The sequence below is a fragment of the Ambystoma mexicanum genome, chromosome 6p, assembly GCF_040938575.1.
Source record: "Ambystoma mexicanum isolate Mex_15411 chromosome 6p, UKY_AmexF1_1, whole genome shotgun sequence".
In the NCBI taxonomy this organism is placed as follows: domain Eukaryota; kingdom Metazoa; phylum Chordata; class Amphibia; order Caudata; family Ambystomatidae; genus Ambystoma; species Ambystoma mexicanum.
In genome coordinates this window covers 401,811,186-401,825,739 of record NC_090935.1, presented here as the reverse complement: position 1 = coordinate 401,825,739, position 14,554 = coordinate 401,811,186, and the positions used below count along the sequence as shown (strand labels likewise).

At 42.5% G+C, this 14,554-nt stretch overlaps 1 protein-coding gene across 1 annotated transcript in view; it reads left to right on the top strand.

Annotated features, from left to right (window-relative positions):
• LOC138511482 (complement component C6-like) overlaps positions 1–14,554 on the top strand; it is a 504,666-nt gene that overhangs the window by 416,272 nt on the left and 73,840 nt on the right. Inside the window, exon 15 of the mRNA XM_069627197.1 lies at positions 2,965–3,156. Coding sequence (XP_069483298.1) covers positions 2,965–3,156 — 192 coding nt within the window. The remainder of the gene's footprint in view (positions 1–2,964; positions 3,157–14,554) is intronic.

The following is a 14,554-nucleotide window of genomic DNA, read 5'->3' as shown; positions in this document are numbered from 1 at the left end:
GGCTCAAAGCGGGGCTATCCCCACTGCGAGTATCCACACGGCTGGAGACTGACATCGTCCCCCTCCGGGAATTCAGAATTTTTTTTTTTTTATTTCTTTTCTCTCCCTCCTCGCCTCCCCTCCCAACACCACTTACCTTCTTTTCTGTCGTCTTTCAGGAGCAAACACGCTGGGAACACTTCGTTTTCCCTTCCCGGCGGACATTTTCTGTGTCATCTTTTTGACCGTGGCGTTTCGGGACAGAAAAAATCTTTTAGTCCCCAAGTCTTGGGCCGGGGATCTAATAGCAATATTCCCCTTGTGGCGGGGGCATTACCTGACTCGGTAATGCCCCCGCCGCTCGGGGCATATTGCTTAAATATGGCTGCCTGTTTATGGGTATAACAGATACTAGCCCATTTAAAATTCAATATATTATGGTAGGTAGTTGTGCGATTCCTTTTGTGGCACCCTTTAACTCAGTGTCCCACTATGTACTATTTTGCTTCAACACAGCACTCACGTTGTAATCTGTGTGTCACGCTCCTGTAAGTGATCAGGCTAGCAATTTAAGGCTGCTCATTTTATAGACTGGGATTTACGAGAGCTTGTTGCTTTGTACCTGAGAACAAATAAGGTTCTATCAGTTATAATTTTTCTCTTATCTATCCCGATTTTCCTATACCCACCTCTCTCTTCTCTGCCCCTTTCTCTTTCCCTCACCACACCTCTTTTTCTGTCCTTAGGCCATCTCGTTATTCTCAAACATTGCTCTGTGTATCCTCAAACCATCTTTGTGTGTTTATGTGTTGGATTTTATATAGGGCTTATTGTATTGAAAACATCCCTTAAGTATCTCCAATTTCGCCATAATAAAATGTCTTCGTATTACTAACATAATTTTAGGAGTGTAAATCAAACACCTCTAAACAAACTTTTAAGGAAAATAAAGGAAAGAACAGAAAAAACACAAAATGAACAAGGAATCAGTGTCACCATTTCAAATATCTCACAAATAAATGTAAAACCTATGTTGTGAAACATGTGTTGGTAAGCATGAACCAGTGAGGATTTAAGCATTTTTTGCAATAGAATTTTGGCAAGCATCAACAAAAGAAGATTAAAGAAATCTTGTGTATGAAGTGTAACCGAGGAAACTACATTCTCCTTGGAAAAGGAACCTTAAGAAGATTTGTAATATTGTAACATCAGAACTTGCTAAACAAAATGTTTGGAGATGTTGATATTGCTGATATAAAATTAAATTGACTTTATGTGCATAGATTGTTATTACTGCTTGTTCTTTTCTTTTAATGAATTATTTCATGATTGGTGCCTTCAATATGGATAGTTAGCATAACTTCAAGGTTATATCTAAGTGTGCATGCAGCAACTTTGCCAGAGCCCTCTAGAAAAGTATACTTAGGAGTTAAGAAGTAGCAGTTTGGTTGCACCTATAAGAAAAAGAGCTGCTATACCCAACTGGTGAATGGAAAGGAAGTGTGACATGCAATCAGGAACTTATGTGAGGGTGAATCCAAAAGAGGTATTTGAAGCCTCTATGGCCCTCATTAGGACCCTGGCGGTAAGGGGTTTACGCTAGCGTTAGCTGCGCCGACCCCTTACCGCCAATCCCGAGTTCCCAGAGCGCCATGGTCATTTTTCCGCCCGCTTTTTGCGGGCGTAAAAATCCATGGCGCTATGGGACCTTGGTGTTAATTACGCCACCGTAATTTACGGTGGCGTAATTAACTCCTTCCCCACTCCCATTATACCCTATGGGGCCGAAATGGGAATGGGGAAGGGTAAATGGGTCAATGGGGACTTACCGCCCCGCCGACCTCGGAATGGGGCGGTAAGTCCACCATCCGCCATGGCGTAAACGGACTTTACGCCATGGCGGAAAAGTCCGCCGATGGCGGAAAAAATCCGCCAGGGTCGTAATGAGGGCCTATGTATTTTAGGCACTTTATACTTAAACTTTTGAAAGAGAATGAAAAGAATCTCCTAATCAAGTTGGAGGGAGACTAAACTCTTATTGGTTTGACGGTGCAAGGGTGAAAAGGGCCTACACCCTCAAGCTAGAAGTGTGAGATTGAGATCTGTCCAAATTAAAATGTCAACAACAGTAGTATTAAAACCTGCCAAGAAAAGGGAGCGCACACAGATGAAAAGTGTGACACCGCTCGATCTGATAAATCAGACGAATTCTGCAGATATGTGGATCATGGCGGCTCATGAAATAGACGCTTTGCATTAGACTAGAGATTGTACAGTTTCTTCTCAAAATTGGCTTGTTATTTTCACTGGGATCAACATCAGGATTGCACCTGGCCTTAAAATGTTATGAATCCAGCTACTGTTATGAAATATCTTGATTGTCCAAAAGGGATCATTCACACTAAAACCTGGGCCCATAATGGATTGTGCCCAGCTGTTATTCGGTGTCACAAAAGACTAACTGGGGGCTTGTACTTTAAAAACAATGATATGGGAACTTGCATGCAGTACTTCATGTTCTTCATACATCTATGACTTATACATATAATTGTATTAATCCGTTCTAAATTGATTGTTTAAAAAAAGTGTTATCTTAAGGAACTTCACTTTCTTCAAGAATGTATGAAGTCACAGCAAGCTTGTTCTATGCTATAGTACTGCAATACGTGTTTTAAAATACTTTCTTTAGAAAGTATACAGTTTGTGTACTTTTGTTCGAAATCGACCAATTACATGTAAGTGTATAAGTATATGTGTATCTAGAGCCAGGGGAGCAGGAGGTGGGAGCTGGTGGAATGGGAGGGTGTGGGTTTTGGTCTAAGGGGGAAGAAAGGGGAGAGGCCTGCCACATAAAAAAACAGGTTGAATTTAGGTCGACCAAAAGTGGCACGGCCAAAGTACAGACTTGAAAAAACAGTCTGTGAAAACACATAGAACCGTATGGAATATATTATTTATTTAAGTTGCTATGTTTTTCTTTTGCAGCAATAGTATGCAAGAGACCATCTGTTTCTGAACCTGTCATCATTGTTCCATATAAATCGGATTATAAGGTTTCTGAAAGCATTCGGCTGAAATGTCCTCCTGGATTCATCACCAAGGGACCCACCCTCTACACTTGTGGGGAAAAGCTGTCTTGGGAGCCTCCCCTCACCGAGGAAATATCCTGCTTGAAAGGTTGGTATCTGACCCCCAAAACTCTGTAATGATGCCTGCTCAATATTTCTGTGCATACGTTATTATTATGAATGTTGGCTATAGGTGGGGCCCTTGAGGACCAGCAGCAGGTAGCTATGAATTTGAATTTCAATTCATTTAACATTTTCGGCACCATCAGACTTTCTTGAAAAGCATGTGAAACCTTAACATTCAAATGCATAAATAATACACCCAACACTGTAAATCCAATACAAATATTTTGGTATACCTAAAGTCAACATACACTATTGACCTATTGTTGAGGAGTGAGAGACAACCTTGCCTTCCGCAAGGCTATTAAAACTAAACTCTTTGTCTGAAAATATATCCATCATGAGGTGGTTCAACAGTTCCTTGCATTTTGTGCCGTTTAACAATGCTTTGCATGTTTGTTCCTTTACCTGCAACTAAGAGCCCACTGGGCACCCCCTGTAAATTGAACCTTCGCATTTTCTGTAACAGCGCCTCGATGCCTTATGGGCTGCAAGCGCGCTTTATAATTGCAAATAAATAAAAATAAATAAAAAACCTCTCAAAGGTACCTACAGACCTCAAATAAACCCAGATAAAAGCCTAAGCAAACACATTTATCCCAGGTCATACCTAAGTGTGTTTGTCGCACTGCTGCTGAGGGTCTTCAAGGAACAATATAAATGTCACAAGATGCCTAAAATACATTGTCCATTATTGATAGCCTTCTCTGGGGGAAAGGCTAACTCACAAATGCACACCCAGCTGTCAAACTACCTCACACAAAACCTGTACAGACACACACTCCCCTTGCCACAGCTTAGTCCATGTCTTACTGCAACTGGGGTGCAGTGTAAGTGAAAGCCCTCCTTATATGTTCTTAGGGAACCTGATTGTAGAGGAGCAGCTGCATGCCTCTGCAGGAATCCCCGCCCCCCTTCCTCCCATATGTTGGAGGCCTGAGATTGTGCCGTGTTTGACACCAGCAGTTGTGCCAATACTACAACGTATGTTTGAGAGAAGATACCCATTGAGACAACCCTACCGAATGTATCCCCGAAGGGATGACAATTTGAGGGAGGAACTCCCTGAAGGAATATGAGAAGGAGCAGAGAAAAGTAGCCACTGGCGTTACAAAAGAGTATGAACAACGTCCCAAGATACTGGCTGAAGAAGATGTATAGATCTTGAAGAGGCTCATGACGAAGTAAAGAATCAAGTGCAGTTTTAAAAGCAAAAAAGGAGATTACACGTGCACAATGTGCTGCAGAAAATCAACCGTTCAATAATTGTGCAGATGCTGAAACGCAAGTAGATTAAGTCATCATAGAAGCAAAATTCTGTCACAGCAAGTTTAAGCAAAATCATGGAGCTGCAAGACGAGGCTGTCTGGCCTGGAGTCAAGACTGAAGCAGCTAAAATCAGCTATCTATTCTGGAAAGGAGTCAACATGTGAAGAATTAATCATCCCTTGTTAAGGTGCAAAGAAAGAACACCAGGAGTGCCAAGTTTAATTTATTTAGAGCATTTAAAACCTGCAAAATGGACCAAATTGTGGTCTCCTGTCAGTGAGCCAAGGATGAAATTAGAGTTCGGACTTGGAGTCCCAGAACACGATAGTGAGAGCACGCACTCCGATGTATTCTAAAGACAAGGATACTTTTGCAAGGCCAAATTCAAAGACAATCTTCATGGCAGAAGGCATGGGCGATGTGAGATGCTGGGCTAATTGGGTGAGGAGGTAGTGTCATGCCCTATCTCCTTGCACCTGGGTCTGGACTTACGTGCTGCTAAGTGAGCCGAATGTACCAGACCTGGCACACACGTGCCAACCAATTGTAGTGGTCCAAATAACAAAGGACCTTATAGTTTGAGAACCAATGAGAAACCGTGTATCTAATGTTTCTGAAGATGACATGCTTTAGAGGTAGGCATATGTTGTCCACCTGTCAGTGGGCAGTCAATTACAATCCTAGCTCCTAGCTCCTATAGAATATATACTTAGATGTTCCCCTTAAGCCAATCCCCATCCTTAGTAGGTTTTTCATTATTGCCACGTAGTATGACATCACTTCTGATGTATTTTTTGCATAAAGTCTATGTTTTGTGAAAAGATCGCTGAGAAATCGAGCGTTACTCCATTGATGTTCGTTGTAATTCCCTGTTTTAGATAGTTGTTAATAAAACAGTACTTTGCCATCTTCCTGAGTTGGTTCAGTTATTTGGACTCCGAATTTATCTCTGTGATCCCATCCATTACATATACACGTTGCTAAAGGGCCCTAAACTCACAATATTCTTTATATTCACAAGCATTTTGACCTAACCTTTCAAGCAACACATGATAAAGATTTCATCATCCAAGCAATAATTTTGCCAAAGTCTTCCAGGAGGAAGCTAATTGACAGTACCTCATCACTTATTCCTTCAGCTTTCAAGCAAGGAATTGTATTGTTGCATTCTGAGGCTAGAACATGAGAAAGTGTTGAAGATATTCTGTCTGGTTTAGACCACATAGGAATGTCTCCTCATTCTGATCCTTGGATTGTCTTTCAAGTTAGCCGATAAAGGACATAAGTAGCTATGACCTAGATTCACTGCCGACCCTGCTCCATGTCCACGCCCTCCCCCACTACACTTCACCATATTGGGAGCACATCCTCCTCCCCCACCTATAATCTACAGGCTTGACCAATTTTAATCATCCCTACAGAAACTGCAATACTATGTTCCCCTCGCTTGACTTGGTCAAGCCTTTCACTTCCTGAAGCTGGATTTATGCTCAACAAATATCTACAATAAAATAAAGATATAATATGGTTGAGCAACAATACATGCTGTTAAGTGAAAATGCTATGACAATTGGCTCAGATAAATGTAAATTCCCTCACCTCAGGCCTACTTTTCCACAATATCCATCGCAAAAGAGCAAGTAAATGACGTGCTTGTAGTTGCTCTTTAAGAATTTGGCAGTAAAAGCTTAGGAAATTCAGTAGAAACTACTGTTCCCAGCGTAGCATACGCTGTTCTAGCATATCTTAAAGGTCAATATCGGTCAGTAATTCATAGGTTCACTTCTGTCCCCATCTTAAATATTGGAATTACCACTGATCACTTCCAGGAAGGGGCATAGGTCCCTGTGACCTATTAATGGTCATTGAAAAGGCTAAACATTGAAAAGGCTAAATGTATAGGAAACTGTCTTCTTTTGAATTTGAAAGGCATATTTGTATCAGATGGAATGAGAGATATGCGCGGTATAAGAACAGTATCTAAGTTCAATCCATCAATTACACGGGCCTCTATGATGTGTCTTTGTAGACATGTGATTGGTAACCTTGATCCAGTGCAGAGTCCCTGTGATTGCATGAGATTGCGTAGTAGCATAATTACAGCACCTACCTTTAGCTTGTGAGGAGGTATTCATCCTACAGCATTGCGCTCTTTACACCCGCAAAGGCAGTCTGTAACGTGAACGCTGCATTTAATTTCCCAAATTAAAGGAACATGTTGTTTGTCGTAAGACTGCAAACATTAGCCAGCTTCTCTGGGTTGTCCCGAGGCTCAGGGCCCATTTCAACTGAAAAGGTTGAAAGGCACTTACACTATTCCTGCAGACTGCCAAAAATCTCAGGCCATCAGAGCAGCACTCAGGAGCTGAGATGAGCAGCTCCTTCCAGTATCCTCCGACCGCCTACCCTCTACCAACTCACTCTATATCTTTTCCCATTTGTCACCCCTCTCTCCATCTCTCAAATGCTTACTTGTTTCCTTTTGCTCCTTCCATCTCACCAATTAACACTTTCTCAGTATCCCTCCCATCACTCAATCTCTCTCTCCACACATTATTCCCTGCAGCCTGCATCATTCTTTCTTCCTTGCTCACCCCTTCCCAACCTGAGTTACCCACACTGTTTCTCTCCCTTCCTTCCCACCCTCCTATACTCTCCACATTTCTATCTGTAGCACACTCCCTGCCTTTCTCTCCCTTCCTTTTTCTCTCCATGTCTTTACCTACCTTCCGCCTTCTCTTTCATTCCCCTTCTTCTGTCCATATTTCCCTATCTGCCAGTCTCTTCGGCAGCTGGACCTTCTGGTTGCATAGAGTGTTCCACGGGAGGTGCATTACCATTCCAAGCTAACTTATTGGAATTTGAATCAGTGGCCTCCAGTTTAACAAAGCCATGGACCTGTAACCTGCGGGAGGGTGGGGCTAACTTACCAGTAAGACAGAGAGGGAGACAGAGAGACAGCAGCACAATCAGGGCAGATGGAAGAGGCAAATAAAAAGGGAAGGTTGACAGGTGAGATGGCTGAAAAAAAGATTCAGAAAGAACAAGAAAGTCAGGAAAGAAAGAATGGACAGTGACAGCACATCACCACAAACAATCTACTCAACCCCTTCCAAACTGGCTTTCGGCCTGGACAGAGCACTGAGACCACTATGCTTCACATTCTGGTTGAACTCCACATCATCACTGGCAACAATCACACAGCACTACTCGTACTCCTTGATCTCTCTGCAGCCTTCGACACCATCGATGACACCATTTTACTCAACATCCTATACCACTGGATGAAACGCTCAGGCAACATCCTCGGCTGATTTACCTCCTTCCTTACTGACAGGACGCGCTTTGTCTCCTACCCCCTTTTTCAATCCACCCCCACCACGTTAAAGTATGCAGTAACCCTGTGGGAGGCTGCACCAGCCTTGTCCTCTTGGTAATATGTAACCCAACCTTTGGTATAAGTCTATACTACACAAGTTGGTAAAGTGACTGAGCAGCCAGGCTTATCTCAAGAGAGGTCAATGTGAGGTGTGGGGTTACAACATAAGTTTCATAGAGTTTCACAGTGACAAGTATTCAAATAAACACTTAGAATCAAGGTTTCTTGATTAAATAATTATTAATTTAACAGTCAGTTGAAAAAGCCTCCTTTAGAATGGAGCAAACTATGTAACACTTAAATATACTTCAACCTACACACTCTCAGTTTCAATAAATCAGTAGATACCCTTTGGGGATGGCACATAGACACGTCCTACACCCTGAGGTGACTTTAGTAACTAGGACACTGTGGGCATGGATATATCACTGGTACATTTAAGGCAATACTGAGTTTGGTGTTCACAAAGGAAAAGAGGTTAGGGGAGAAAACATTGGTTAACAAGTTTCTCAAACAGATAAGCATTTTTGAACCCCCAATGCAATGTAGATTAACCCTTTCCCAGCAATACAAGTAAAGAATGTATGACTTTTTGGAGGGACAGATTAAAACACAAAGTCAGAGGTTAGAAGAGTCTATCAGGGAGCCAGAACAGCCAATGTCAGTTGAGCAAAGTCTAGGGGAGCTGAAGTTCTTCTTGAAGATAAGTAAAAAGTATTGCACAATTTTATAGAGAGTTTTTGTTGAAAAAGAAACCACTGTGGGCCACAAGCTGGGAGGCTTGTGAAAGGCAGAGCGGCAAGAAACTCTACAAAAGGCAGTAAATGCAAGTCTCAACAGAGAGCAAGCAAACTAAGTACCCCTTAGTTCACAGTACCTTAGGTCTGAAGAAATTGGTTACAGCTGACTTCTGTTCATGTTGTAGTATGGCAGATCCTGTTGTTCCGGGGCCTAAATTGTGGGGACAAGAGGGAGGATGTCCGGGGACTCCTGCACTACGGTTTGAAGGTCGGCGGCAGCAATGGACAAAGTTCAGATCAGTGGCACTTCGGGTTTCAGCTTCTCGCAAATAGCACCACTATTGTTCTTGGAAACCGTTTGGACTTTCCTTGTTTCTGGGGTCCAGCACTCTGTTAAGATGGCTCAGGCTTGGTCAGCCCTGCTTCTAGGGAGTCCAGACCATATTCCTGGAGCTCAGGTCCGGCTTAAAAACGATGCACTCTATTCTGATGTTCTTCTCCCTGGCAATCGGTTCCTGCAGCAGCAATGGAAGTACAGCCAGGTCCAGGAGGATTACCATATGAGTTCGTCTTGGGGTCAATTGGTCCCACCAACCCAAGGGGAGAAGTTGTCCTTTGCAGGTCTTCTCTAGTCGAGGTGAATTCAGAGCTGCAGCACTGCAGCAAAGCTTCACCGGGCAAAACAACGGTCCAGGAGTTGCCGCAAGCGTCTCTTCCAAGTTCTTCTTTGTATTCCTACATCCAGTGGTCGACTCTGCCTTCCAAGCAAAATACCTCGCCTTTTATGTAGGTTTCTCCCATTCATTAGCAGCCTAGCTGTCACTCACACAGCAGGGTGGCTGTCCCCCAAGGACAGCCAGCCAGCCAATCACCTTTGGGTGCATTCCTGTAACCAAGGAGACTAAGCACAGGGACATTTGGGAACCTCCTTCGTTTCCTGCCCTGCCATACACGCTGGAGCCAGAGGCGGGTTTCGCCAGTGAACCCTGACAAAGACAAAATGAACAAAGGACCCAAACCTGCTGTGGCGCACAGAGTAAATCTCAAGAAGGACCTTTACAACAAGAAATGGTGAAAAAAGAAGACCGGGGCCATTTTGACAAAAAGGGCACCCATTGATGCTATACTGCAGCTGCGAACACAGCCCGCGGTAAAAACATACAATGGTAGGAAAAAGTAAACCACTGCCCCCAGCCATTAATTGTAGAAAGGGTAACATAAAATGTTACATGAGAATGGTAGACAAAAGGGATACTAAGTAACCCCTCCAGCACTCTATGTAAGATAGTGTGTGTTGGGTCTACAAAGTTACAAAAGGTAAGTAAAGTCAATTTCACTTTACTGCTCTTGGAAACAGTAATTTATCCAAGAGAAGGTATTTAAACCTTTGGGAAATCTAAAATACTTCCCTGTGCCACTGCACTGAAGGTGCTGTGTGTCACAATGTAAAAAGATGATGCCTATGGAGTTTGTCAGACCCCAAAACCAAAAGAAATACAGAGTTTAAATCAAAGAAAAATACATGAGTGGGAAAAGGGTCTCATTCTCTCCAGGATAAAAATGATAAAGTCCAGCAAAAGAGCTGGGGGTCTCTAAGGTAGAAGGGAATTAGCACATTTCTGAGAATTCTCCTTAACAAAAAACAACATCCATTTCCACCAATACATAAATGAAAGATATATACTTCCAAACCCCATCCTCCTCACAACTCTACATCCACAAAAGCTATCTCCACCATCACCACCTGGTTGGCCACCCACTTCCTCAACCTTTCCAGGACGGAATTCCTCCTCTTCTGCCCCCCCCCAATCCCCAAATCCCAACCCCAGAAACAAACCCAAACTCACCCCCTGGATCAAAGAACTCCCCACTGACAACTCACGCATATCCCTCTCCACACCCATCAAGTCACATGGCTTCACCATCGCCCCTCACCTTTCCTTCACTCACTACATAGCTGCTGTCACCAAAACATTCAATCTACAACTAGACATCTGCATACTATCAAATACACTTATCCTCCTACTGATGACTTCCGCACTGCAGTCCATGCACTGGTTCTTGTCAAGCTGGACTACGCCAGTACTCTCCTCACTAGACTCCCCAGCATCACCCTTGCCATAACAACCGTAGCAGCCAGACCCATCCTCCACCTACCAAAACATTCACAGATCACCCCAGCTCTCGCCCAGCTCCACTGGCTCCCTGTATGTACTCCAAAGAATTTCCTTTAAAGGACTCTGCATTATTTTTAAAGCCATCAACCTCAAAACACAATTTATCGTTTGCAACAAACTCAAACCAATCACCCACAGAAACAGCAGACAAGCCAGCCAACACCTTCTACACATTCCACTCTGCAAACTCACATGCACGCAAAAACAAGCATTTACCCACTGGGCACCCAGGGCATGGAACACCCTATCTCTTAAAAGCCTTAAAACATACCTGTTTCCCCACATGTAACACCGCCCCTAAATATCTCCTCCTGCTACAACTTGTCTATCTTAATCTTTCTATCCTGAAAACATTTGTGAATTCTGTTTCACCTCCCACCTTTATAACCTTTGAACCTTGTAAGGTGCTCCGATACCCTCTGTGTAGGGCCAGCAATCAACAAAAACTTTAATTAAAAAAAATAAACTTTCACTAGGGATTTTGGGGTCATTGTTAAGTGTGTTTCTTGCATCATCATTATCTCTCAGTGATCCACATCTGGATGCTGTAGGAGAGAGTTATAAATGAGCACTAAGTGATGTAATAGTGACTGCTCTGATGGAGGCTGATCTACTGTGCGTTGTTTTTTCTCTTTCGCTTATCTTTAAAAATCCCACACTTACATCGTGAAATTGCTGTTTTGTAGGAGATACGGAGGATGCAACATGTCTGCTCTCCTTTCTGAATAAACACCATTGACTTCACTCTGGGTTTTTAAATAAGTGTTTAATATATGGTTATGTAGCCTTTTAGTTTAGTTGCCACCTGTTTTACATGTTTATCAGGCACTTCGAAATCGGAATTGGGTTAAACAGCTTTAGTCAGGATCTCATTAGCTCCAAGGAGTGCATCCAGTTCTTGTCCAAAATCCTGTAAAGGTGTTAGGGCAATTTGGGACTACACCATCACACCTCATAATTATATCATTAGGGAAAACCTTTTACAAAGCTGAATCTAAATTAACATTATGAATAGACTGTCTAACTCTAGTAACTAAGTTGTCATACAGATGCCTTGAATAATTCAGTGGCTCTTCTTCCAGCAAGTTCACCCCCACCTTTCAATAATCCTCCCATGATCCTAAATTATTGGTTTGAACTTCTGATTTGGTTACAATTGCCTCCCTCAATTGGGCCATGCATTAGTACTTCATGCAAGATAGTGGATGACAGAAGAAGAACAGCACACAAAAGCAGTGGTAATATGATCCACTGACATTACACTGCTCCCACTTCTCAAACAACTCTCATAAGTGAATTCACCCTCATGAGGAGGGCATGAAGGTATAAATGGCTCTTGCAGGGAATCATTCACGTATGCAGTCCTATAAACTCTCCCCCATTGTGGTTTCCCCACTGTCAACTTCTTTACAGAGCCAATTCCAGGCTCTGTCATTTCGGACAGTAGGCCTCCCAGTCCTGGATTATAACCCTGAGGTTTGCAGGCGGTGTCTAGTATTAGGGAGAATTCTCATAAATGTGCTTATTCCCTTCACCTTAGAGACCCCCAGCAACGTTGCTGGATTTTGAGGACTTGACTTGTTTTACCTAGAGAGAGTGTGAGCCTTTTGTTCCCCCACTCTCATATATTTTGAATGTGTTTTACTCTTGTGTTCTTTGATTATGGAGTTTTAGACAACTCCATAGGCATCATCTTTTCATGTATGTCACACAGCACCCTCAGTGCAGTGACACAGGGGAAGCCTTTTGGGCTGTCCCAAGGTTTATATACCTTCTCTGGGATAAACTACTGTTTCCCAGAGAAGGTAAAGTGAAATTGACTTTACTAGTCTTTTCAAATTCCTCAACCCAGCACACCCTATCTTAAAATAGAGTGCTGGAGGGGTTACTTAGTATCCCCTATGTCTAGAAACTCATGCAGCAGTCAAATGCTACCCTTTCCTCTTGAAATGGCTGGTGGCAGTGGTTTTACAACGCAGATGTTAATCGGGGCCTATTGTGGTCATCCCATAAAGGCCAGGGTATTCCTTCTACAAATGCCATTAAGTATCTCTATTCAGAAAAGCAGGCAACTGTTAGATGGGGACCAGCGGGACAAAAAATGAACACTTTGCCAGTAGATAAAGGTATGCCACAAAGATGTGTTATGGGCCCCTTATTGTTTTCCTTGTTCATTAAGGATATCACTGAGTCCTTGTTAAATTCCTCAGTTGATGCTCCACGTATCAACTCTGCTAGGCAAGAATTGATGTAGTAACACTGTGTGAGACTACACAGCACTTGTCTGCTTGATATTACGTAAGCCACCTTTTGGTATAGGGCTGTACTACACAAGTTGGTAGTGTGACTGAGCAGCCAGGCCGATCTCAAGAGGGGTAAATGTGAGCTGTAGAGCTGTAGCAATGAAATTCACAAATACAATTAGCCAAGTAACACTTATACTCAAGGCTTCAGTTATAAATATTTATTTATTTATTTAACCTCAGTTTTTAAATAAGTTTTCTTTAAAAAGGGCAAGGTATGTAACAATCAAATATACTTTAAGATACTTTTCCAGAATCAGCATACGTTCTAAGATACTCTTTAGAGATGCTTTTTACACACTTCCTACACCCTGTGGTGACTTCATTCACAAGGACAGTAATGGCATGTATATATCACTGTTATACTTAGCAGATTCTGAGGTTGCAGAAAGGGAAGGTTAAATAAAGGAAAAAGGTTAAACCGTTTTTCAGGGCATGTGAGTATACTTAAATCTTCCAATGAAGTCTAGACAAAACCTTTCCCAGCAATGATGTCTAAACACATGTTATCACCTCTGAGGGACAGAAAATATCAAAGTCAATGGACTAAAAGAGTCTGCAGGGAGCCAAGACAGCCAAGGTCAATTGGAGTACAGTCCCATAGACTGAGACACTTCGCAGTTAATAAAAGTATTGCACAAAGTTAGAGAGTTTTGTAGAAATCCTTTGTAGGGTCACAAGCTGTTACACTTGTGGAAAGCAGAGTTGAAATCAACTCTAACAAAATGTAGCCACTGCAAGTCTCAACTGAGAAGAGCAAAGCTAAAGACACTGAGGGAAGTACCTTAAGTGTGAACAGTGCCTCTGGTGTGAAGAAGAGTGGTGAAGCTGGATTCTGTCTTGTTGCAGCGATGCAGATCCTGGGTTCCTGAACCTCAGTCGTGGGGAGAAGAGGGAGGACGTCTGGAGCACTCCTGCAGCAGCAATTTGGAGGTCGTCGGCAGCTGCAGGCTATTTTCGGATCAGCAGCACTTTGTGGTTTCGCAAATACAAGTAGCCAAGTAACACCTACCCTAAAGGTTTCAGTTATACATATTTATTTAACATACATTTTTAAATAAGTGTACTTTAGAAAGGGCAAGATATATATCAATCATATATACTTTAGGATACTTTTCCAGAATCAGCATAAGCTAGAAGATACTCTTTAGAGATGCTTTTTACACACGTCCTACACAAGGACAGTAATGGCATTTATATATCACTAGGACACTTTGCAGAGTCTGAGGTTGCAGAAAGGAAAGGTTAAAGGAAAGAAAAAGGTTAAACAGTTTCTCAGGATATGTGAGTATACTTAAATCTTCCAATGAATTCTAGACTAAACCTTTCCCAGCAATAAGTCTAAACACAAGTTATCACCTTTGAGGGACAGAAACTATCAAAGTCAATGGACTAGAAAAGTCTGCAGGGAGCCAGGACAGCCAAAGTCAATTGGAGCACAGTCTATGGAGCTGAGACACTTCGTAGTTAATAATAGTCTTGCACAAAGTTAGAGAGTTTTGTAGAAATCACTTGT